The sequence below is a fragment of the Odocoileus virginianus genome, chromosome 24 (genome assembly GCF_023699985.2).
Source record: "Odocoileus virginianus isolate 20LAN1187 ecotype Illinois chromosome 24, Ovbor_1.2, whole genome shotgun sequence".
NCBI classification, from domain to species: Eukaryota; Metazoa; Chordata; class Mammalia; order Artiodactyla; family Cervidae; genus Odocoileus; species Odocoileus virginianus.
Window position 1 is genome coordinate 24,190,841 of NC_069697.1, and position 25,579 is coordinate 24,216,419.

Here is a 25,579-nt window from a genome sequence, read left to right on the forward strand (position 1 = left end):
TGTTCAGTCGCTAAGTCATGTCCAACTCTTTGCAACCCCATGGAATGCAGCACCCCAGGCTCCTCTGCCCTTCACTATCTCCCAGAGTTTGCTCAAATTCATGTCCAGTGATGCTATCTGACAATCTAATCATCTCATCCTCTGCTGCCTCCTTCTCCTTTTGCCTTCAATCTTTCTCAGCATCAGGAACTTTTCCAGTGTCAGCTCTTGTATCAGGTGGTCAAAGTATTGAAGTGTCAGCTTTAATATCACTCATTCCAATGAATATTCAGGGTTGATTTCCTTTAGGATTGACTAGTTTGACCTCCTTGCAGTTCAAGGGACTCTCAAGAGTCTTCTCCAGCACCACAGTTCAAAAGCATCAATTCTTCAGCACTCAGCCTTCTTTACGGTCCAACTCTCACATCCATACATGACTACTGAAAAAACCATAGCTTTGACTATACAGACCTTTGTCAGCAAAGTGATATCTCTGCTTTTTAATATACTGTCTAGGTTTGTCATAGCTTTCCTTCCAAGGGGCAAACATCTTTCAGTTTCATGGCTGCAGTCATCATTTAAACACATCGTAAACACCAAATAAATGAAGTTATTTCCAGCTCCAGCTAAAACTGAGTTTTCCTATAAGCCTTTATTCTGGGTGGAAGACAAAAACCAAGAACAACTGAGACTTGAGTCCCTGGACAGGCCTCATTCTGCATCCACCCCAGGACCTTGAGCCTTCTCAGCAACCAGCAGCTTGTTCCCTAACTCATAAATCCTGACTAATGACACAGACATGTCACTTAAATGTTTGTGAAGCCCAATGACTTATTGTTAAGTGCTTGGACATCTTCAGATGAAAGGCACCCAAGGGCAAGCACCAGATATCTTTTTCAGTCATAAAAGCAAAATACTACCCCCAAACTTGGAAAAGGCAGAGGCTCCATAACAATGCAGGAGAGAATTAAAGCAGGCACCCAGAAAGTGCAAATCAATTCTTAGACTGTAATTCCTTTATACAGAGACAGACACAGAGAGATAATTCTGAATATCTCAGGCTACTTGGAGGGTCCAGAACGCACAAGGGGAGCAGTATACCCAAGTCTTTAACAAAACTCGGGGTGAGGAAGGAGTGTGAATCTTTCACCTCTCCTAAACAAAAACAGGAACAATTTGTCTCTTATCCTAAATTTAAGTTAAGAGGCTTGGGCAAATTAGTCCCCTAAGTGGCTTTTTTTCTGAATTGTGGCCCGTCCTGAACTATGCCAGGTTTCCTTTCCAACGTGAACTTCATCTTCCCCCCTTCTCCCCCAACCACCAAGTTAGACAATGGATCCTCCTGGACCTAGAGGCCATTCCAGGGATGCCAGGCCAGGATTGTATCGGCAGACCCCTGGCACTGAGACCTTAAAAGTTGGGGGGAAAAAATCGTCAGGGGTGCCCAACACATAGTTTTTGCAGGGGCTGTCCCTGATGTTGAAGCAGAGAAACTATTGCCACAGATACTAGTTTCCTATCCGATAAATGGTAGAGTTGCCGTGATGTAAGAGCAAGGACACTCGGAGTCGTGCAATGCTACCATCTCATAGCTTTGATACTTTAGACCGGTTCCGTAACCATTCTGGGCTTTGGCTTGTTCATCTATAGAGAGTTGATAACAAAACTTCCTATCTCACATGTTGTGTTAAAAGTAAATGAAAGAGGAAATAAAAGTAAATAAGAGGGTATACCCGAATGCTTCGGCCGGCTCTAAAGTATTATACCAGGGGCATTAGAGCCGTAACTCCTCCCCACCCCCTAAACACGCACGTTACCAACTAGCAGTCGCCACTAATATAGCCTGCCCCCTCCCAAGGCATCTTGGGCCTTGAAGTCCTTTGGTGGCCACACCCTCGTTGGCTGCAGCGGAAGTAAGAACTACGCCTCCCAGGATGCAGCGGTAAGGCAGCCACCACGGCCGCCCTCTACTCCGCCCTCCTTACGCACAGCCTCCTGGGATATGTAGTCCCTGTTCTGCGCTGCTACAGTAGGAAAAAAAGGGCAGGGGAACCACAAACCCCAGAAGCCCTCGCGCCCACCCATCTCCCTCCCACTCGGAGTCCGAGTGCTGTTTTTGTTGTTGGTGAAAGGTGAGGGAACAGCTGATCCGTCTGTGGGGTAAGAAAACTTGGCCTAATTTGGGGGCGATCTTATGGGGGGTCACCCCACTTTCCAATCTGTGAAAGGATCATCTAAGGGAACCGTAGAAGGGGGAGCAGGAGCGTTTGAGCGTTAACACTTTCCGTACTGGAGAAGCCATCCCCACTGTTTCGGGAGTTCTTGGTCTCATGGGGGGCCTAATCACGGGGGTTCCCTCTGACGGTTCTTGCCTCCCTCTCAGTCCTTCTCTACAAAGCTTGATACGCTTAAGGGAACTCGAGGGAGGCTGAAGTCTGCTCGTTCTCGGCCCAGCAAGACTTGGCCCCACAAACCTTCCCTTTCCCCTTACACCCTACGCCGTTCCCCCCGACCAATCCAAAGGCCTTCACTACGCTGGATCCGTGGGGAGGGAAGCCTTCCAAGATGTAGAATGTCAAAGAACTCTAGAGCCCTACAGCGTGGTGGGGGGATGGGGAACCCCCCCCCCCCCATGCAAACACCTGAATCGGGCTACACGTACACACCTTGGGTGCCCATAACTCTCTTTCAAACCTGGGGGATATTTCCAGCTGTTATGAATTTTGTGGGGAATATTGTCCTGGGTGCCCAGAACAATGTCTTTGAGAACAGTTCAACCCCTTTTAAGAGAGCCAGAATTGTATTGAAGGGGAAAAAGCATAGACTAGTTTTCACTAGGGATTTTTCAGAGATGAAAATAAAGAGACACCTCTTGTTGTCAATTAAGTCTCAAGTTTGGAGGGAGAAGTAGCTCCTTTTTATAGAGCTGGCCCACCTTCCTTTCTCTACTGAGTTTCTGTCCCCTTTTAAAGTCCCTGCCCACCTGACTTAAGCCTGGTGTGGGTTTGTGATGTTTGAGGGCGTGCACATGACTAGCGGCTGTGGTTGGTTGGACGCCCATCACTGTGGTTGACACAGGCCTGAGTTCAGTGGGCTGGAGATGAGAGTTGACAAGGGCCATCTCACAGTCCTCCGCTGCAAATTCTCTTGATTATTGTTATCTTTCCTCACTCTACCCTCAGATTTTCCAGGGAATTCTCCTCACCCAACTTAGAACACCTTTTCTTCTTAATCCCATCCTATAGCATGCCTCCAACTACCAGTCCAAGCAGATGGAAGGGTTCAGACATTTAGAATTGAGGCTAAGGGGAACAGAGAAAATGAGGGGGAAGGGGAAAACTGGAGATGGGTTAACAGTCAAACCAGTAGGTTTCAAGCCCTGCTCGAGACCTGAAGAGAAGAATGTGAGGTTCTTTTTGAACTGTTTCTCCTCCTCACAACATTATGTGTACATTTCCCTGTCCCAAGGCCCCATACTTCCAGGTTATCCCTACTGGGGGTGGCACTTTTCTGGCTCCAGGCCCCCACATTCCATCTCCCCACAGCACCACGTTCCTGCTGAGTGTTCCACCTCACCCTTGAAGCAGCCGCCTCCAGAATTCTTTACTTTCTGGAGTAATAATTGAGGGAGAGAACCTGTGTTTCCTTCCTTTCCCTTTGTCTCTTGGATGAGAGTACAGGCTGCTATTATTATTATTATTATTATTATTATTATTATTATTATTATTCATGGCATAAGTCAGCCAAGAGATGGGAAGAGAGGGTGAGAGTTCACTGGCTTCAGGATTGGTCAGCCACATTCCAGCTCCAAAGACTGACTTGTTACTTTCAGAGATGGTTGCTGTTTTCAGGTGTCACAAGTCATTTCTGGGTACAGCTGGAGTGAGCAAGGAGACCTGCTCAGGATGAGGGGGCCCCCACGCCTCAGCTGGAAGTTGAATCTAAGAGCCAGAAGATGTGAGGGATGGGGTGAGGAGATGGAGGCTGAAGAATTTGGAATATTCAAGGCTATTAAGAGATGGAAAAGGAAGGACTAACTGCAGGAAGCAGAATCTGGGGTACTGAGGCTTGGTCAGTGGGGCTGTGAAAAGGGAGCAGAAATTAGATCTTAATTCTAGGAAAAGCCTATGACTCAGAGGGTGCAGTGTGAGACAAAATGTGTACCAACAGCAAAGGCCAGACCTATGCCCTAGAAGCAAAGATTGATACCTTTAAAGAGTCCTGTAACTCACAGGGCTTGGAAACCAGATCCACCTTCATCTACAGGGGCAGGGGCTGTGGGTAGGTAGGGACAGAGTTGTGGGGCAGAGAGGTAGAGGGGAGAGACTTTTTAGGATATTAAATCTTTGTTTCACAGGAGGGCAGATAGCTCGAGACCAGAATGGAAGAGTCATCACTAAGCCGGGCACCATCCCGGGGTGGAGTCAACTTTCTGAATGTAGCCCGGACCTACATTCCCAACACCAAGGTGGAATGTCACTACACACTCCCGCCAGGCACCGTTCCCAGTGCCAGCGACTGGATTGGCATCTTCAAGGTATCCCTAGGTCCCCTTCAGGCTCAGGTTTATGGGCCATGAGTGGTGTGGAATAAGGGGAACGACTTGGTTTCTGGATTCTTAACCTTATAATGATAAGGAAGAAGGGAAAAGGATGTCAGAAATGGCAAAGGCCATCTGTGTAAGCAAAGCCCACCTTCTCCCTATCTTAACATTGCTCTCTCCTGACACAGTAGCATCCCTCCACTTTCCCTGTCTCAGCATCCTTGCCACAGCCACACCATCCTGCCTGCCTCCCAGTCAGTCCCTCAGCCCTTTGCACCATCCGGACCTGGGAGGTGCATCACCATACCCCTCTCCCACTGTGGGCTCTGACAGGTGGAGGCTGCCTCTGTCCGGGATTACCACACATTTGTGTGGTCTTTGGTGCCTGAAAGTGTTACTGATGGTTCTCCCATCCATGCCAGCGTCCAGTTCCAAGGTACAGGGAAGAGGGGAAATCGGGAGGGAGGGGTCAAAGGGATGGAGTTTGGAAGTGGGTAATGGGCTCACCAGATATATTGATAGAATCATGGGATTTTCACAGCATCAGGGGTTCAGACATGAAAGGAACAGTAAAGGGCCAATAGCCCTGGCTCCTAAGAAAAAAGGAGGGAACTCCTCCTGTGGAATTAGGAGGTAGGGAAGAGGGAAAAGTGGCTTAACAAGAAAAGTGGCTTAACAAGAAGATGCTCATTAGATTCTGAAAGCTTCAAATCTCAGCTCTAATACTTATAAGCTGTTTGACCTTGGGCAAATTACTTACCCTTTCTGTGTCCGTTATCTTAACAGTAAAAGGGGATGCCTGGCTTATAGGAACAATATGAAGATTTAAAATGATACAGATAAAGCTGTTAATACAGTGCCTGGCACATAATGGGTACTCAAAAAAATGATAACTAGCATTGTTACTGGGTTTCCCTAGTGGCTCAGTGGTAAAGAATCACCTGCCAATGGAGGAGATCTGGGTTCAATCCCTGCGTCGGGAATATCCCCTAGAGGAGGAAGCAGCAAGCCACTCCAGTACTGTTGCTTGGGATATCCCATGGAGAGAGGAGCCTGGCACACTATGGTTCATGGGGTCACAAAAAGAGTCAGACATGACTTAGCAACTAAACAACAACAGCATTGTTGTTGTTGTTATTAAGGAGGGGAGGGCAAAAGAGGAAAGAGGGCTAGGCAGAAAGGAAGGAAAGAGTATCCCAGGGGTCAGAAATAGCCTGTGGGAAACGGAGAGGAGAGAAAACAGTCTATAGAACAGGGAGCAAGAGACGAGCCAAAGACAGTGGATAATAAGACACCCCACGGGGGAGAGGGTCTGCTGAGCACCTGAGGGCCTGGCATCATATTGGGGTCCGGGGTCTGTACTTGTCCCCACAGCCAGCTACCTGCCCAAACCTGGAGCCCAGCTCTACCAGTTTCGCTATGTGAACCGCCAGGGCCGGGTGTGTGGGCAGAGCCCCCCTTTCCAGTTCCGAGAGCCACGGCCCATGGATGAGCTGGTGACCCTGGAGGAGACCGATGGTGGCTCTGACATCCTGCTGGTTGTCCCCAAGGCAACTGTGCTGCAGGTGAGAACAGAGCAGCAGGGCTGTTCTGGGCAAGGGCGCCCCCTCCCGCTTCACCCCGCCCTGGCTGTAGCCTCAGCTGCAGACCTCATTGGGAGGTACACAAAGCCTTGCCTACAGGAGAGTCTCAGTCCAACACAGTCACACATGCAGGATAAGAGAGCAGACCACCCACAGGCCAGCATCACTCAGTATTTCCTAAGAACTTTTTGAACCTTCTTCTCCTGGCGCTGCATCCTCCCCTGGGCTCTAGAGGAAGATGCAGAGGGTGGAGGAAGGCCCCTTGGGGAAGGAACATTCCGAGGGAGGGAAGGATGAGACCCACTTCCAGGATGAGTGAGGAGGGAGAGCAGATCGGTAGGGCCCCAGACCTGTGGAGCAGCTACCCGTGTGTGGCCCTTCAACATTTGAAATGTGACTGGTCTAAACTGAGACGTTCTGTATGGATAAAATACACACTGGATTTTGAAGACCTATATTAAAAAAAGAATGTAAAAGATCTCAATAATGGTTTATATCAATCCCATGTTGAAATGGTAACATTTTGATCAACTGGATTAGATGAATGAATTCCACCTGTTTCTTATTATTTTCCTTAAGCATCTACCAGAAAATTTTAAGTTATATATGTAGCTTGTATTATTTTTCTATTGGCCAAATAGAGAAGGATTAGGGAGAGAAGGCAGATGTTAGCAAGGAAGACTTCCTGAAGGAAGGGGAAAGATAGGGCCTGGTGGGGAGGACGTCCATGCCCCTGACAAGAGGACAGGCCTGAGGAAGGCTCAGAAGGTGGAAATGAGTAGTTTGTGATTTACACAAACTCCTGCCCTCTGGAACCGTCTAAACTTACGGAATCACCAGAAGGATGGGAAGAAGATGCTCATATCTTACATAAGTCAGCGGTGGGTGAACTCCTACCCAGTTGCTGTTTTTACATTCATTTTTCTCATTTAAACCTTCCAACAACCCAGGCTAGGGGATCACATGACAGATGAGGAGAGAGACTCAGAGAAATTAAGTACTTTGTTAAGAGTCACCTAGCTAGTTAAAAAAAAAAACATACTGGAGATTTAAACCCACATCTGTCTGACTCTAGAATAAATGGGGTAAAATTAGGGGAGCCATCCCTTTTGTCTGTGTGGATTAAGAAAGACTTCTGCCAGGTGAGGAGTTCCTGCTATTGGTGGTCAAAGAAGGGGCAAGGCCTCGGGGCAGGGGGAGGAGAAGAGGAGTGAGCAGTTCAGGGAGTTCAGGGAGCCCATGTGTGATGGGAGATGGGCAGGATTTGGTAGCACACCAGGCCTCCCCGACTCTCCACTTTGTAGCCTGTACTGATGTAACTTCCCCACCCTGACACGCATCTGCAGAGTGGTGGGGAAAGGACCTTGGAATGGGCGCTTCACAGGCAGAACCCAACTTCTCATCCTGTCCCCCGTAGAATCAGCTGGATGAGAGCCAGCAAGAGAGGAATGACCTGATGCAGCTGAAGCTACAGCTGGAGGGGCAGGTGACAGAGCTGAAGAGCCAAGTGCAGGAGCTTGAGAAGGCTCTGGCCGTGGCCAGGGAGGAGCACGCGGAGCTGGCAGAACAGTATAAGGTGAGAGTTGGGCCGGTGCGGGGAAGGTCCTGGCTGCCCATCTGGGGTCCAAAATCTAAACCCAGTAAAATGAAGACAGTGAAAGGGAGATGTTAGTGGGCTCTTAAGATGGTTCTGGCATTAAAGATACAGGCTGAAGGGGTCAGAAGTAGTAGTAAACTGGCTGTGATGGGAGACTTGTCCCAAACTGGTAGTGAGACTCAGTTCTCTGAGTCACAGAAGTGCTGAGATAGGGTGGAGGTGGCTATCTTCACTGGAAGGGGATGTTCCCTTACAGTTTCTTCTTCAAGGAAGGTGACCGGGTAGAAGGGTAGATAGTCAAACTTAGGAATTCTCCTTCTAAGCCTTTAGTCCACTCACTGCAAGGTGAGTCTCAGCTTCTCTCTTCTTCTTGGGGAACCTTAACTCCAGGGGCTTTCCCGGTCCCACGGGGAGCTCACAGAAGAGAGGGACATCCTGAGCCGACAACAGGGAGACCATGTGGCCCGCATCCTGGAGCTGGAAGATGACATCCAGACCATCAGTGAGAAAGTGCTGATGAAGGAGGTGGAGCTGGACAGGTGAGGGGACCCCTTCCACCCCCAACACTTCCCTTTGCTTCCTGTGACCCTCGAACCTCAGCCTCCTGTGTCAGGCAGGCAAGACCTGCCAGCCGGTTTCTCCTTCCCTTCTCAGCCCCACTCAGGGTATTCCAATTCCTGAGGATATCCCCGTCTGCCAAGCTCTCTTCCATCTTTCCTAACCTATTCTGTATTCCTTACCTTTGGAGATAATCATTAGTATTTATTGTGCAGCAAAGGTGAAGCAGGAGCTAGGAGTACAGGATTTGGAAGAACGGAATGGATAGAATGTTCCAGGCAAGATAAGAGAGGATGGATTTCAGATTTTACTTCAGCAAAGCATAAGATTAGACTCTGTTCTCAGTATTAGGAAATGTTAGAACTGGTGATCTGGAAATGTTAGAACTGGTCATCCAGAAATGTTATGGGATCTTTGCCCTGAAAAGAGGTACAAATCAGGAATCTTAGCATTGGGAGAAATGTAATGTATTTAAGAGGGTATGTGAGGGAAGATCACTGCCTCAGAAGGTGGCCTCTTTATCACAAAGCTGTCATTTGTTTTATCTCTTGTGTCATATTTACTCTCCTATAGCTTTCCTGATTGGTCCTGGTTTAGACCTCTGGAGCCACATAGAATAAATTTCTATCTTCTGCTAGACAACTATTCTCTCTACCAGATAGCACAAATATTGGCCACCTCCCTTGCCTCTCCTTCAGATTTTCACTGGGAGAAACACTTCTTTCATCAAATGACATAATTAAGTTTCCTTCATTCAGTGCTGGTAGATTTAATATCTTTTTAAAAACTCTTTGGAGAAAAGCAGCATGCTATCCAAGACCCAGAGTAAAAAGTGAGTTAGTCCCTAAGGCCTCTTCAGTCTAGGATGTGTTAGTCTTGCCCCAGGGAGATACTAAATGTCTAGATTCTAAATCATGGAATAGAAACGTTAGGATCAAACCAAGCATCTGGAAAAGATCAGGGACTGTCTAGACCAGGGGTCAGCAAACTGTGGCCCACATGCCAAATCCAGCCTACCATGTGGTTTTGTATAGCCCACAAAACCAAGAAGGGTTTTGACAATTTTTAATGGTTGAATAACAAAAGAAGAGTTCTATTATGTGACATGTAAAAATCAGATGAAATTCAGATTTCAGTTTTCATAAGTAAAATTTTATTGAGACAGCCAGGCTCATTCATTTACATAGTGTCTGGCTTTTTCCACACTCCCATGGCAGAGTTTAGAGGTTGCCACAGAGTCCACACAGCCTGTAGAACCTAAAATACTTACTCTCAGACCCTTTACAGAAAACACCTGCTGACTTCTGACCTAAATCAAAAGTTTATCATTAATGATGACTGGCCCCTGTCTACAAAAAAATAGATTCCAGTCTCGATTGAGTGCAAACAACTAGGAAGCCATCAACAGAGCTTCCCTCAAAGTGATACACAGAGAGGAAAGAACAACTGTCTATTCTTAGACTGTGCTCTAAAGCCAGCAATCTCAGATACTTGGGGCTTGGACCTGGATTATTTTGTGTTGGGAATTTGGGTGTCCCAGAGAGGTGGAGTTCTGGGCTAGACAAGCCCCAGCAGAAGGGCTGATGACAAAGTCTTGAGTCTTTGTTCCTTCTCTGGAAACTGATGAGTCACCTGACATTGTGTCCACCACTCACAGGGTTAGAGACACGGTGAAGGCCCTGACTCGGGAACAAGAGAAGCTGCTTGGGCAGCTGAAGGAAGTGCAGACAGACAAGGAGGAAAGCGAGGTAAGGGCTCCAAGCTGGTTTGCCTTCTCAGTTGTCCATCCGTTGTTTTACTGTAAACTTACATCTGTAAATTCAGGTGTATAACATTTCCTTATTAAATGATGAAAGCGATTAGATAATTTTGGTGGATACCAAACTTTGAAATTGGAGGTTGTGGATGACTGTTTTGTTGGCCTCAGCAGCTAACCTGTTTATGTATCGCGTGTATTGTACAGTATTGAGTACACCTTAAGTCTCACATACAGACCAGTACAAGTGATCATTTTTAAGCTTCTACCCTGCAATCTCAGTTCAGTCTTTAGGTCAGTAGAAAATACAGTTGAGTCAATGTATGACAAAAACCACTACAATATTGTAAAGTAATTAACCTCCAACTAATAAAAATAAATAAAAATAATAATAATAAAAAAATAAATTTAAAAAAAAAGAAAATACAGTTGAAACTTTATTCTGAGGTTTTCACAAAAATGAAGTAACCTGGAAGCACATGTCAGTGCTTGGGGATCTCCAGTGTGCTAACACGTGAGTCTATGCATTGTTTTTCCAACATAATTTTTCATAATTTGGAAGAAACTGAAATCAAATATTTAAGCTTCCAAATGGCTTCATCAGAACCCTAGGCTTCCATGGGAGATGGTCTGAAAACCATTTGCTCAGCAGTGAAGAGTAGGTAGAATTTGAATGGACAGAGATGAGAGGGAGGCCATTCTTGGAACAGAGGAAGACATGAGCAAAGGCTTAGAGTTGAGAATACACAGGGAAGTTGAATGTGTGGGTAAAGAGTTTGAAGTAAGACCTAAGTCAAATTGGAGAGGTTCTTGAATTTAGTCTTTATTCTATAAGCAGTGAGAGGCATTGATGATATTTTAAGTAGAGGACATGTTATACTTAAAGAATGTTCTTAGAGACTATTAATGTGGGAATCCCTTGGCAGTCCAGTGGTTAGGAGTATGCACTTTCATCGCTGAGGGCCTGGGTTCAGTCCCTGATCAGGAAACTAAGATCCTACAAGCTGCATGGCATGGCTAGAAAAAAGAAGACTATTAATCTGATTGCCTTGTGAGATTATTCAGTGATCCAAATGACCAGAGCCTGAGCTAACGTGATCATGGTCATGGTGACAGCAGAAAAGGGAAAATGGCTGTGAACAAGGTGAAGGATGGAGAAGCATCCTTCCGATGGGTCGCTAGGAAGAGAACAGAACCACACATGGCACCAAGGTATCTAGTCTCAGTGACTTGGGAAGTAGTACCATGGACAGAAACAAGAGTGGCAAGGATGGGGGTGGAGTGGGAGGAAGAATATGGCAAGTGTGAGAGCCTACGCGACATCCAAGTTGAGTTTCGGTCTAAAAGGAAGTGTAGGGGAGCAGACATGAAGCATGGGATGCCTAGATTCACATAAGACCCCAGGCTGTGCCACTGGAGATGGGACGTTCAGGATTGAGTTGTTTTGTGCTGCAAACCCAGGAAGGGCTGGCCAGGGCTGAAGGCTTGAGTTTGTGTTAAATCTGAGGAGTGGAACCTTGGCTTTTCTCATCACAGAGGTCCATCTGCCCGGTCACCCCAAATATGTATTCCCTTTCCTTACCTCCTTCTCCACCTCCACCAGGCTGAGCTCCAGATGGCACAGCAGGAGAACCGCCGCTTGAATTTGGAGCTGCAGGAGGCCAAGGGCCGGCAGGAGGAGCAGAGTGCTCAGGCCCAGCGACTGAAGGACAAGGTGGCCCAGATGAAGGACACCCTTGGCCAGGCCCAGCAGCGGGTGGTGAGTGAAGCCCCTGGGCAACAGGAAGTAGCGAACATTCCAGGGCAGGTTGTAAACACATTGGGGGAAAGGCATGGCTCAAGACTAAAGAACCCAGTCCTGAGATCCTGATGCAATGGGGGAGAGGAAGGAACCCAGTTGTCTTCCTGGCTCAACAGATGACTCCTGGGAGCCCTGATTCCATCTCCTTCTTTCTCCCGAGGCTGAGCTGGAGCCCCTGAAGGAGCAGCTTCGAGGGGCCCAGGAGCTTGCAGCCTCGAGCCAGCAGAAAGCTGCCCTTCTTGGGGAGGAGTTGGCCAGCGCAGCGGGAGCCCGGGACCGCACCATAGCCGAGCTGCACCGCAGTCGTCTGGAGGTGGCCGGAGTCAATGGCAGGCTGGCCGAGCTCAGTCTGCACTTGAAGGAGGAAAAAAGCCAGTGGAGCAAGGAGCGGGCAGGGCTGCTGCAGAGTGTGGAGGTAGTGGGATGGGGGATCTGCAGGCTCCTGGTCACTACTGCCCCCACCTCAGTGTGGTCAGATCCCCTGGGGGGAGAGAAACAAGGGTGAGAACCTTCATGGACTTAGGGGTGGGGAGGACCCGTGAGGGAGGTATTTCACTGTCCCGGTATGGCCCCTCCCTGCGAGGAGTGTCCAGTTCCTGATCTTCATAGCACCTGCCTTTGTTAACATCTTGATTCAGATACATGTTCCAACCTAGGCCCCAGCCCTGCACGATACCCATTCCTACTCAGCAAGGCGCCTTGCTGTCAGAGCCCTTCCTTCTTTTGGGGAATGAGGTGGGCAAGAAGGGAAGATGTCTCTAAATGGCTCCAAAACATTCAGTCCAATAAAGAAGAGACACGGTGAGGAGTGGAGCTGTTACCAGGGCATCCCTTACCCTTACCCTCCCGTTTGCCTCTTCGGCACCTCCAGGCGGAGAAGGACAAGATCCTGAAGCTGAGTGCAGAGATACTTCGACTGGAAAAGGCAGTGCAGGAGGAGAAGACTCAGAGCCAAGTTTTCAAGACTGAACTGGCCCGGGAAAAGGACTCTAGCCTGGTGAGGCACCCAGCCTCCCACGAGCCCCAGGCGAGGGCCTCCCGGGGCATCAGTGCCCCTTCCCTCTGCCTTGGCTGTGGCCTCAGAAGTGCTGAGCACTCACTTCCCTGGTGGGCAGTATTCCACTTGCAGGCCTCCCCTCCCTCATTGGTCAGAAGCCTGCCATGTGCGTTTCTGCTCTCGGCACACATTCTGGGTCCAGTGGGGATGACTCAGGAGAATTCTAGGGTGGCCCTTCTCTGACCAAGGCCTCTGCACCCCAGTCCAGAGGCAGTCCTCCAAGTCCCCACTTGGGAGGTGGAGGCGAGGACTCAGGTGAGTCTCCTGCGGTTGAGATGGGGCTCTCGGAGGAGGAGAGTCAGGCCTCCCATGTGTCGGGGCAAGTGAGGAGCGAAGGCATGAAGAGTCGTGGTTCCATGTTGTGGCATCCAGGTTCTAGGAGGCACATTCTAGTCTCCAGATTCCATCTGGCCGTTTCCCCCCAGGTGCAGCTGTCAGAGAGCAAGCGGGAGCTGACAGAGCTGCGCTCAGCGCTGCGTGTGCTCCAGAAAGAAAAGGAGCAACTACAGGAGGAGAAGCAGGTGAGAGCCCAGAACCCAGCCCCTGGATGCCTGAGTGGAGGACCTGAGGGCTAGGAGCTTGGTGTCTTCTTGTCATCTCTCGGCTTAGAGATGGACATCAGTAAGAAGCGCCCAGAGGCTAAAAATGGGACCATGGCTCCTCTTAGAAGCCCACCTGGCAGGACAGAGGAGGGTTGCTGGGGGAAGCAGGGTGGGCGTGGGCAGTGGAAATCGGCCTTAAACCCTCCCACCCTTTGATGAAGGCATCAGATTCTGAGGAGCTCAGAGATCACCCTGGACCAGGGGAAGGCTCTGTGGGGCTGCCTGGTTCATACCTTCTCAGCCTCTCACACTTCTCCCCTCTTCCAGGAACTGCTGGAGTACATGAGAAAGCTGGAGGCCCGCCTGGAGAAGGTGGCCGATGAGAAGTGGAGTGAGGACCCTGCCACAGAAGACGAGGAGGCCGCCGTGGGGCTGAGTCTGTACACCCGCAGTCTTGTGACCCCCACCCCCCCCAGCTCTCCCTCCCCATGTTGGGAAAACACCATGTGCCTCCCTGGGAGCAGCCTCTGCCCTCCGTGTTTTGCCTTCTTCCTTCCCAGCCCCTGGTCCCCAATTTATTAACTATATTTCTCCTTCAGAGAAGCCAGAGCTGATGCAACCCTCTTTCTTCTCTGCCTGCTCCCTCGCTTGCAGGCTGCCCAGCGGCTCTGACAGACTCGGAGGACGAGTCTCCAGAAGACATGAGGCTCCCACCCTATGGGCTGTGTGAAAGTGGAGACCCGGGCTCCTCCCCTGCCCCGGGGCCACGAGAGGCTTCTCCCCTCGTGGTCATCAGCCAGCCAGCCCCCATCGCTCCCCAACTCTCAGGGCCAGCTGAGGACAGTAGCTCAGACTCGGTGAGCAGAGAGGAGAGACTAAACAGGGGCAGGGACAAGGGGTATGCCCAATCCCAAGTGGCCCAGCCTCCAGAGCAGCTTTAGCTTCCTGCTTTCTTTGGAGGAGAAGAGGCAGGCCCAGGCTGTCTTTAAGACCACCCAGTAGACACCACCCCAAAACCCAGTCTGACCCAATAGCTCACTGCTGCCACCCCCTCTTCACATACCCGTTCTCTTCTTGTGTACCAGCCCCCATCCAAATGCTTCTCCTGGGACTTCCCTGGCAGTCCAGTGGCTAAGATTGCTCGCTCCCAATGCCCATGTTCCATCCCTGGTTGGGGAACTACATCCCACATGACATGATCAAGACCCAGTACAGCCAAATAAATTAACAAACAAACAAAACATGCTTCTCATGCCCCACTCTTACTACAGCCCCCTGTTAGTAACCTTGGCCTAGTCTGCTCTTCCCTTACTTGTCCCAGCACCCTGCTCCCCCCGTCTCGGGACACTACCCCAAGACTCAGCACTATCCCTTTGGTGCCCAGGAGGCTGAAGATGAGAAGTCGGTCCTGATGGCAGCTGTGCAGAGTGGGGGTGAGGAGGCCAACCTGCTACTTCCGGAACTGGGCAGTGCCTTCTATGACATGGCCAGGTGAGTGCTCAAGGGGGCAGACAGCAGGGAGGATGCCCGTGGAGAGGGCATCCAGGTGAACAGTCCTCATGCCCTTCCACCCCCTCCCCCTTCTTGGCCCCAGCTAAGAAAAGGAGATGCACTTGTATTGACACAGAGAGTGACCCACTGCCCCAAATCATTGGTGCCTTCAGGCAGTCCTCCCCCATCCTGTCAATGCACGCGTGCACTCAGAGGCCCTGCCTTTAGCTGGCTTCTCTGTTGTTCTAGCACCATCTTCCGCGGAGCCCACATTGCCCTGCATCCCCTCTCTCCTGCCCCTACCCCTTCCCCAGCCACCAGGTAAGTGCCTAGGCTCTGTCAGGGGTTGAAGGGAGGTGACCAAGGCCCCCAGGGACAGGAACAGAGAGAAGACTGGGGTCCAGCATCCATCTGATCACCCCTTAGATGCTGCCGCTCCTCTCTGACTCGCCTGGTCAGTCCTTTGGGTGGGGGATTCAGGTGTCAGATTGTGCCCCCGCTGCCTTCCCTTTTCCCCTCGCAGGTCAAGAGGGGAAGGCAGGGAGGCAAGAGAGGTTTTATCATCCAGCCCCCAGCTTCGCCTGGATATGAGATGGGCTCAGGGCAAGGAGGAGGTGATGCTGTCATCCTTCCAGGCTGGAGCAGGAAGATGAAGGACGATGTCAGAGTCATTTTCAGCCTCATTAGGCAGCAGACGGAGATGGAGGGAGGAGAGCAGGAGGTTGGGGGAAGGGCTATGTACCAGAGCAACCATCAGGGACTACAGGAAAGAGGGCTCGGGGGAGCCAGGAAGCTGAGGCTTCCAGTGCTGTGGGGAGAGGGATACTGTGAGAGGCTTGGAGAGGACTTAGGAACAGGGTCATCTGGGAGCCCACGTGTGTGGGTCCCTCTCCCTGAGGTCCGAAAGCCAAGAAGCCCGCAGAGCATTGTGACCCTCTCCTTCCCCCTGTCTTTCTCTAGTGGCTTTGCTGTGGGTCCCTTGACAGAGGCCAGCACTGGGGGCCCTGGCACCCCGCCGTGGAAGGAGTGTCCTATTTGTAAGGAGCGCTTCCCAGCCGAGAGTGACAAGGATGCCCTGGAGGACCACATGGATGGACACTTCTTTTTCAGCACCCAGGACCCTTTCACCTTTGAGTGACCCCACCCTGCACTCCCAGTCCACACACAGACACACACTTATACACATGCACACACTCATGCATAGACATACACTTCGGTTTCATGCCTCTTTTCCAATGCCCTCGGCTCCATGATATTCTGTTGCCTGACAACCGCTCCCATGTGGTTTCACCCCAGGCTCCCCAACATCATCCTCTCCCAGCTGGCTCTTCTGTCCAGGCAGGGGTTCCTTCTTGGAGGCAGTGGCTGAATTTACTCCCTGAAAATGGTTTTGGAGGAACCAAGATGGAGGAGGCCTTCTCTAGGGGGAATGGAATCACCCCCTCCTGGCCCCGGTTGCTTCTGTTAGTCACGCCAACCACTGCACCACCACCACCACACACACTCACACACTCACACTCTCTGATGCCCCAAAGCCAATTCCTGGGGCACACCCCCACCTCTTTTGTTTGGGGTCTGTGTTTGTTTACCTGAGTTTTCTCTGGGGCCTGCATTGACATCATGACTTCTTTAGGTCTCTTCCAGTTCTGAGCTTCTCTCGTTCCTCCTCCTATTCCCCCGCTGCCTTCCATACCCCAGCCCAGCCTTTTCCATACCATTAGATATTAAGTTTTGAGGTTTCTTTTGTATTTTTGAGGTTTTCTGTACTTTATCTCCTGTCCCTCTCCACCACCATCCCCCAGGGTCCTCACATGGAAAGAAATGATGTACTTGTGCCTTCTCTGAGGGATGGGGGAACAAATGTCCCAGGTGTCCCCACTTGCCAGCCCTCCCTCGCTCACCAAGTCCCCCCTCAGCAATAAGAGCTCCCCCCCATTGCCCTCCCCCTGCCAGTAGTTGAACAAATATATTTATATGATATGTATAACTATTCTAATAAAATGTGTTCTTATCATGAGGTGTGACTAGAGAAAAGACGCTCAAGACCTCTGGCTCTTAGACCTCGGTGGAGGGAAGAGGGAGGGAGGAAGGGCCCCCCCACCCCCAGCCCCAGCCCCATGCCTTAGGGAGGAGGCTGGCAGTATTTTTCCATGATGCTTCCATATGCTGGCCACCAGTGGGAAGTGAGGAAAGAGGAACGTTTGTCTCAGATGGGGGTCTGAGTGCAGTGCAGGAGGGGGTAAGCCGAGGGAGAGGGGACCGTTGTTTCAAGGTGGAGCAATATGGGACCTGGGATATGGCCTGAGGTGTGTGTCTTGAAAGTAGGGTGAAGTTTCCACCACTGAGACCTTTACTCTCCAGAGTAGCCTTCACTGTACCTGAGCCAAAGGACAGACATTACTCCCAATAAGAGTACACCCCTTTGAGTATCAGCTTGGTAAAAAAATGTCCTAAACCTCCTACCTCTAGAATTATTTGAATTTCTCCCAACCCTGCCTCCCTCTCTCCCTCTGTTGCAATCCTCAGATAACCAGTATGCACATGCAGACTCTACAAACACAAAAACACATTCATCCACCCTAACCAGCTTCACAGGCTAGACAGACACACACGCAGCATCATAAAGCATGAATTAAGAGCCCACGTGCTCACCAAGGCTCTCGGCAGTACCCGGCATTAGCCGTGTCTACAGCCCACTGTTCTCCACTCCAGTTGCTCCCTTATCAGCCACCCTCCATTCCCTTCAGGGCCCATGGATGGGCCACCCCCACCATTCCCTCTCTGCATCCACCTGAAACCTCCTTGCCCACCCCCTTCCAGCCCCACCTGGGTGACATCTTACATCCTTCCTTCTCTCACGTTGCTGTCTCCTAGCAACCCCATCTCATTCCCTGAATCCCTTCCAAGGAAATTAGAGATAATGGATCTCTCCTCTCTCCATCTCTACTCCTCTTTATTGATCCTCCTTTAATGAAAGTTAATTATAACAATGATTTAATTAATAGAATCCCTCTCTTCCTTTATTGCTTCCCGTATTAAGACTATTAATAAATACGAGCTGGGCTGACAGAGGCATCCATCACCCGCCTGGGATTCCCCCAACCCTCCTTTTTCCCTCCCCCTTATCCCCTCCCTCTCTTGGCCTATAAACTTGCTGGGGTAGTGGGGGTTAATCAGAGAGGAATTATGAGCCAACATCCCCAGCAGGAGGTGCATTTAATGAAATCACTTGTGATTTATGTCTGGGGGAGGTTGGGGAAGGAAGAATCTGGAACCCAGACATCCTGCTTCTATAAGGGTATCCCCCCAGTGCAAAAGAGGAGGAAGGGAAGCAGAAAGAGGGGCCCAGGGCTTTACTGCCACCCCACAGCCCCTGCAAAGCCACACACACCCTGGCAGGAGCCACATGGGTAGCTACACAAGGCCACTGACACAGAGGCTGCCAGACTTAAAGTGCTTCCTAGGAGTGTAGTGTAAGTTTCACTCTTTCCCACCTCCACAGCTACACAGGTCATTTTCACCTCTTTCCCTTCTCCCCAGCCCAGTTCTGCTTCACCTTCCCAATCTACTCCGCACTTTCCTCCTTCATGAGGCCCCCAGTCCCTCATCAGACCCCTCAACCTGGGTATCTAGAAATTTCCAGCCCCTCCTTTCTCTGCCCTTAGTATGTTTTCTGGTGTGCAGTCTGCACCTTCAGACTAGGAGTTCCCTGGAAATGTAGAACAATTTCTTTTCCTCACTTATGATTTGCCTACCGCAGGTGCCAGTGCCTGACACCGGGTGCTCAGGGGAGAGCAATTGACTGCACAGGCAGGGGAGGAAGACAGCTGGGTTCCCATCAGAGTTTTCTCCTACTCACGGTGTGGTATTTGGCAACTCAGCCTTCCTACTGTTCCCCCCCTGTAATGGATCGTCTGTCTTCCTCTGCTTCCCAATACTCTTGCAGAAAGTGATGGACCTGAATGGGTTCAGACCAAGTAGCAGCAAATAGGAACTCAGGTGTCAGTATTTGGTGAGGGATGAATGAGTCCAAACATCACTCCCCCCTTACAGAACCTCAGTGGCTGCCTGTGACCTACAGGAATGCAATGTGTGCCAGTCGGGGCACTTCACCAACTCGCCTTTCCATTTCCCATCCTACCCTAAGGAACCCTGGGCTCCAGTTTTACAGAACCACTCCACAGAAATAGGCACTGCTTTTGTATGCCTCTGAGCACATGCTTTCGCCTCAAAACACACCTCCTCGTGAAGCCTTTCTTCATCCCCTTCATTATCCTCTGAGGTACCACATGCTAGCACTTTGTCAAAACTCACTATATCGTGTCTGCAAGTTTTTCTTCTCTCTCAGTGATAAGCAGCTTGAGAGAAGGGGTACTTAATTAATCAAGAATCGAGGAGACAAAGCTTCCTGTGGATAATGACATGGGGGCTGAGTCTTAATCAATGTGTACTTGTTAGCTTAGTGTGTGCAGGCAGACAGGACAAAATGGTGAAGATCGAACTCACTAAGAAATCCCAACCTTTAACGCTAAGAAATCTTGATTCTCACTTAACTCTGAATTGGATTGGATGTGACGTGGGAAGTGAAGCTGGACAGATGGATCATAGACATCTACTCATACATATCCTCAACAAATCCTCACTGAGTGCCTACCATGTGCTAGGTGCTGTTCTAAGCACTAGGAAGCTGCATGAACAGACAGGAATGTGTACGCTCAAAAAGCTTACACTCTATTGCAAGATCATGAAAGTCCAAAGAAACCAATTAGGAACCCACTGTAATAACCCAGGCTAGACCATTGAGCCCAGAACTAGGGAGTTTCCTGGTGGTCCAATGGTCAGAGCTTGGCACTGTCACTGCAGTGGCCCATGTTCAATCCCTGCTTGGGAAACTAAGATCCCAAAAGCTGATCAGTGAGGCCAAAAAACAGTGAGCACTGAACTTAAGTGGTGTCAAAGAGAAAAAGAGGCAGAATTCTTTAGAATGCAGAATTAGTGGGACTTGTTAATAATGAGATATGGGAATTGAACAGGAGTCCTGTTGATCCCAGGTTTCTGCTTTCAGTGACCAGATAACCAGTGATGCCATTCACCAAATTAATAATACAAATGGAGAAATAATACATTGAGGGGAAAGGTTATCAGTGCAATTTTGCCTTGTTGAATTCCCAGTGTCTTCAAGATCTTTCAAAGGAGACAGGACTCCAGTAGACAATTGGATAGATATTTAAGTCCAGAGCTCAGGAGAGTTTAGAGCAGAAGAGAGAAACTTAAGATCCTTGTAAGTAAAGATGATACAAGTGAAGAAAGATTACCCAGGCCTCCCTGAGTGTAGAGTGAGAGGTCAGAGGACCAGGGGCAGCACTCAGGAGACCATTAACACGAAAAAGAAGGATGGGGAGTGCTAAGCCACAGAGAAGAAAGAAGAATCAGAGAGGTAGGAAGCAACTCAGGGGAGGTGAGTCAAGGAAAAAGGCCACAGCAGCAGTGCAACAGAGAAGCCAGGGAATGTTTCCCTGGAAACAGCTGGTTTGACAGCCAGGAGCTCACTGGCAACTCAGCAAGAGGCACTTAAGGAGAGTGTTGCAGGTAGAAGTAATTGTACAACTGGACTTCACAGAGCCTGAAACAGATACCCTGCAATAGATATGCCATTCTTCTGACCCATGGGAACTGGGGACATGTCTCTAGTCTCACAGAAAAACAAGGACTCCTAAGTCAAGGTGTAAGAACAATCAAGAGTGGGAACCACGATGTCTGGATTCCCCCATCAAAGATCCTGCTGCCTGTGACCAATCAAGGTTAGGTACTCTCTAAGCCTGCACTGCCCACTTGGTGACCACCAACCACATGCCACTACTGAACACTTGATTTTTTAAAATTTCTTTTGCTTTTTGGCCTTGCAGCATGAGGGATCTTATTTCCCCAACCAGGGATAGAACCTGTGCCCCATGCAACAGAAGTTTGAGTCCTAACCACTGAACCACCAGTGAATTCTCCGCTAAAACACACTTGAAATGTGACGAGTATCGACAGATTTGTCAACTGCAAATCGCATAACAAATTTCATATTTAACACCAAAGCTAAAACAAATTTAAAATAATGTTACATTGACTGCATGTTGAAGGGATATAATATTTTGAATAGCTTGGGTTAAATAAAATGCATTATTAAAGTTAGTTTCACCTAGTTCTTTTTAAAATGTGGCTAATAGAAGGTTTGGGGCTTCCCAAGTGGCGCTAGTGGTAAAGAACCCGCCATCCAATGCAGGAGACGTAAAAGATGCCAGTTCAATCCCTGGGTCCGGAAGATCCCCTGGAGGAGGGCATGGCAACCCACTCCAGTATTCTTGCTTGGAGAATCCCATGGACAGAGGAGCCTGGTGGGCTATGGTCCATAGGGTCGCAAAGAATCAGACACAACTGAAAGTGACCTAGCATGCATGCAGGCACTAGATTTTAAATTATGTATGTGACCCATATTAAAGTTCTACTGCACAGCGTTAGTCTAAGCTCTGCCACTAAATAGGACCCCTACAACATGGACATCCCTAAATTCACCCAGCCTTCCAACAGCCCTCCTAGCAGAAAGAGAAATGCCTGGAATCCCAAGATTGCATTCTGTAGGTACTTGTATGTCTCATGCTCCCAATGCCAACACCCATGGCAAGAGATTCTAGTGTCCAGTACCCCACCTCCCAGTTTCTCTGTGCCTGTCCCTTCTTCTCCAGGTAACTGTTGATAATCAGATAAGAGCAGAAATGTCCTATTGTAACTCTCAGAAAAGTAGATTCCGCCCCCCTCCCCCCCCCCACCTAAGAGTTCCAAATTTCTCTCCCAACGCTAAATTTAAAAGCCATGTCTTCTCCTGTTTCCTCCATTTCTCAACTCCTTCTTAGCCTTTCTGAAACCTTGGAAATCTCTCAAACTGGTAGAAACATAGTGTGGTAGCAATTACCAGGATTTAGAGATCTTTAGGAGAAGGCAATGGCAACCCACTCCAGTACTCTTGCCTGGAAAATCCCATGGACGGAGGAGCCTGGTAGGCTGCAGTCTATGGGGTCGTGAAGAGTCGGACACAACTGAGAGACTTCACTTTCACTTTTCACTTTCATGCATTGAAGAAGGAAATGGCAACCCACTCCAGTATTCTTGCCTGGAGAATCCCAGGGACGGGGGAGCCTGCCGTCTATGGAGTTGCACAGAGTCGGACACGACTGAAGTAATTTAGCAGCAGCAGCAGCAGACTTAGTTTGCCGTATTTCCTAATTACGTGACCTGGAGTGAAACACCTTATCTCTCTGAACCCTTATCTGCAAAATGGATCTGTGATGATTATATGAGATCAGCTGTGTAAAACACCTTGTGCAGAGCCCTGCCCACAATAGTTACTTTGTAACTTGGGGTTTCTCACTTTGCATCTTACCCCTGGATATCTGGAGAACTAGGAAAAGAACAGCAAACTCAGTTTCATGTATATGGACTAACAGAATCTTAAAACCAAAAAGGGGCTTAGAGATATATTTCCAGCTTCCCATTCAGTGCAGAAATCGCCTGGACTCCATCCCTCATTGGTAGTCATCCAACCTCTGCTTAAACATCTCCAGGGGCCATTCTCTGGTTCACTCAATAAACAAGAACAAGGCAATGCGGGAGCCACAAAGAAGGGCAGACACAGCTCTCACTGTTAAAGAGCCTACTTATATAAGAGCAAAAAGGATAGAGAAATTACTATCACATAAAATAAACGTTGGTATGTGCCAGTCAGGGTGCATACAGAGCCAACAACCTTACAGGTTAATATATGTGCAACAAAGTGTAGTTGTAACATTGAAATCCCTCCTAAATCCCAGACCTCAGTGTTCCCATTCATTTCATGGAAAATGAAGCAAGATCCTTCCACATTAGATCTTGGGTCATTCTCTCTTTTTTTATTATTTTGTTTTTGGCTGTGCTGGGCCTTCATTGCTACATGCAGGCTTTCTCTAGATGCAGCAAACTGGGGTTGCTCTCTAGTTGCACTGTGTGGGCTTCTCATTGGAAGGGGCTTCTCTTGCTGTGGAGAACAGGCTCTAGGCATGCAAGCTCAAATAGTTGAGGCATATGGGCTTAGTTGCTCTGCTGCACGTGGGATCTTCCCAGATCAGGGATCCAAACCGTGTCCCCTGCCTTGGCAGGTGCATTTTTAATCACTGGACCACCAGGGAACTCCCATGGGTCATTCTTAAGGAGGACATTTTTTTGTAAAAACCTTTAAAATTCCAGGAGGGTGTAAACATGGAAACAGCTAGAACAGATAAATGGTAGCACAGGTGTAGGGAGAACTGCAAGATCCTCCGGCCTCTTCTGTCTCAGAATTTCTAGGAATCCCTAGATGTCTACCCTAGATGTACAGTCCCTTATGTACTACCAGCAATTCCTGTCCCCCTGGGAAGCCCTGTACATCCCCACTCTCAGAGCTCATCCAAATGTCTTCCCGCGTGCTCTTTTATTCTTTTTCATCCCATCCCTCTTACATTTTTTCATCTTTCATCAGCATCTCTATGATTTTCTTTGTGTCCATCTCTGCTTCAGTCTGTCCCTCTCATTATTTTGATTTGGCATATCTGGTATTCTCAAGGTCTTTCTGTCTCTCAGTCTCCCTCTCTTTTACTCTTTCATCATTCTCAATTTCTTGGTTGGTTTCCATTTTCTGTCTCTGGCCTCGCTTTCTCCCCAGCTGCCGCAAAGCCATAAACCCAGCCGGCCCTGCAGCAGGCAGCCGCCAATCACCGGGCTCCAGGAGTTGCGGGGAGGGGGCTGCAGAGAGAAGGGGGCTTGGAAAAGCTGGGGCGTTGTTGCTACAGCATGGGAGGGGAGAGGCAGAAAAGAGCAGAGAGATGCCACTCCCAGAAGGCGACCACGGCTTTCCTGCAGGGAGCAGACGCCTGACCCCTCTTTCTGTTGGGAATCAGGGTACCTGGGTCCTTCCCCTGTACTCCCCAAATTGTGATTTCTCATCTAAAACCACAGGTCACAGAGCACTTACTCCACCAGAGATTTGCCTCCTCCTTCATTTTTAGTCTGTCCCAAGATGATAGAGCTAAGGGACCCTGGGAGTCTCAGGATGTTTGGGACATACGTTACATGAACATTCGGACAATAAATGGATGATCAAGACATGGTGCTGGGAAGGCGCTGAGAAGAGGCAGGCTCTTAATTGGCCAAGGGCGAACCAGAAGGTTGGACAATCCAGGCTCCTTACCTGCTACCTGCATCCCCAAAGCAGGACTGACAGCCTGAAACCCTGGTCCCTAGTCAAGGCTGGGATTGGGCAGTTTAGGTGCTATATAAGGAGCAACTATCCAGCTCATCAATAGGAAACTACAGGGCCTGGGGAAGGGGAGGGGTGCTAGAAAAGGAAAGCAGAAAAGGGGAGGGATTAGCGAGAGATTTTAGGAGAAGACAGAGGAGGAACATTCCGTTCTGTTCGGGCCCAGCGAGTGGTAATTCCTGGTGTGCCGGCGACCCCTGCTGGCTGCGCACCTCACTGCCGGGGAGAGGAGAAGGAGCCGCCGGCCTCTGTGGGTCCCAGCGTGGGTCGAATAAAACACTGCGTTTTGTGAGTGTGTCGCTGTACAGCGGTCGCGGTGCCTGTAGCACCACCTGCGATTATATGTGGGCACCCTGGGTGATGGCAGTAATGTGACCGAGCACAAAAGTCACAAAGTTCAGGCTTTGAACTCCTGGCTCCCCCTTAGGGAGTCCAGACTGGAAAGGGGGAGGTCTCTGAGCCCCACAGAGGCCTCACTAACGTCATGTCAGTGTATGAACCCACTCGTTGAGGCTCTGCGGGCATCAGAGTAAAATTTACCTGTCCGAGTTTAGGGGGGAAAGTGTGGGCTTTGGAAACAGACTTACCTAGGTTAAAAATCCTGATTCCCTGTACTAGCCATCTAACCCCAGGCAAGTTACTTAACTTCTCTGAGTCCAATTTCCTCACCTGAAAGACATGTTAATACCCCTCTCACAGGGTAATTGTGAGTGTAGCCCAGTGCCTGGCAATGGAAAGCGTTTAATAGATGCTAATTTTCTGCCTCCCTTTTTCTTTACCTCCCACCCCCAAGATGCGGCAGGGATTTCAAAAGGCAAATGAACTGAGGATATTGTTGACACTGATGATGGTGGTGGTTTATATTTACATCACTCACGCAAATCATTTTAAACATATTTTTAATACGTGGCTTTTTTCCTTTTTATTAGCCAAGCACATCATGATCATGTTTTATTGGGATAGAAATATCCTGATGATATGGCAGGTACGTAGAAGGACAGCCTTATGAAGTGATAACAAGGCATGACAAATCTTTCTTTATTGTGATACATTTTCATTACTCAGGTTAATCAGGAATTACCCATTAGAACAAGGGCTTAAGATAAGTACATGACAGTCATCTGTGCAGATCAGAATCTCCTGATTTTCCAATGGGTATCTAATTGTTATTGCTGTTGTGGGGGGATGATTAATGCTTTGATTGAACTGGTCTTAAAACGTTAGAATAACTCGAGATACGACAGGCAGTTAGAAACAGTATATTCTGAAATTTAAAAGAGGACGGATTTCAATTCTACTGAAAAATGTCTATCCATTACAGCTGTCCAGTGACAGAGGGCAAACTGCTCATGAAGTAAA

The 25,579-nt window shown here is 49.1% G+C and overlaps 1 protein-coding gene across 2 annotated transcripts; it reads left to right on the forward strand.

Annotated features, from left to right (window-relative positions):
* Nucleotides 1–2,034: 2,034 nt before the first annotated feature.
* Nucleotides 2,035–16,924, forward strand: CALCOCO1 (calcium binding and coiled-coil domain 1). 2 transcript variants are annotated; one of them, XM_020895115.2, is made up of 16 exons: nt 2,035–2,139; nt 4,337–4,516; nt 4,856–4,958; nt 5,897–6,087; nt 7,523–7,681; nt 8,093–8,241; nt 9,918–10,008; nt 11,620–11,775; nt 11,978–12,232; nt 12,689–12,814; nt 13,300–13,395; nt 13,744–13,852; nt 14,071–14,273; nt 14,801–14,907; nt 15,157–15,228; nt 15,868–16,924. In XM_020895115.2, exons 2-16 carry the CDS (start codon nt 4,361–4,363, stop codon nt 16,043–16,045), a joined length of 2,151 nt encoding a protein of 716 aa, XP_020750774.2. In that variant the 5' UTR covers nt 2,035–2,139; nt 4,337–4,360; the 3' UTR covers nt 16,046–16,924. The 2 variants fall into 2 exon arrangements, with proteins under 2 accessions (XP_020750774.2, XP_020750775.2); XM_020895116.2 differs by lacking the exon at nt 15,157–15,228 and having other exon boundaries at nt 2,036–2,139.
* Nucleotides 16,925–25,579: the final 8,655 nt, after the last annotated feature.

Excerpts from the sequence above, each read along its gene's own strand:
- CALCOCO1 (XM_020895115.2), top strand. The coding sequence starts at position 4,361 with ATGGAAGAGTCATCACTAAGCCGGGCACCATCCCGGGGTGGAGTCAAC. Across the intron at positions 12,815-13,299 it reads GGGAAAAGGACTCTAGCCTG|GTGCAGCTGTCAGAGAGCAA; the intron begins GTGAGGCACCCA and ends GTTTCCCCCCAG. Across the intron at positions 15,229-15,867 it reads ACCCCTTCCCCAGCCACCAG|TGGCTTTGCTGTGGGTCCCT; the intron begins GTAAGTGCCTAG and ends GTCTTTCTCTAG.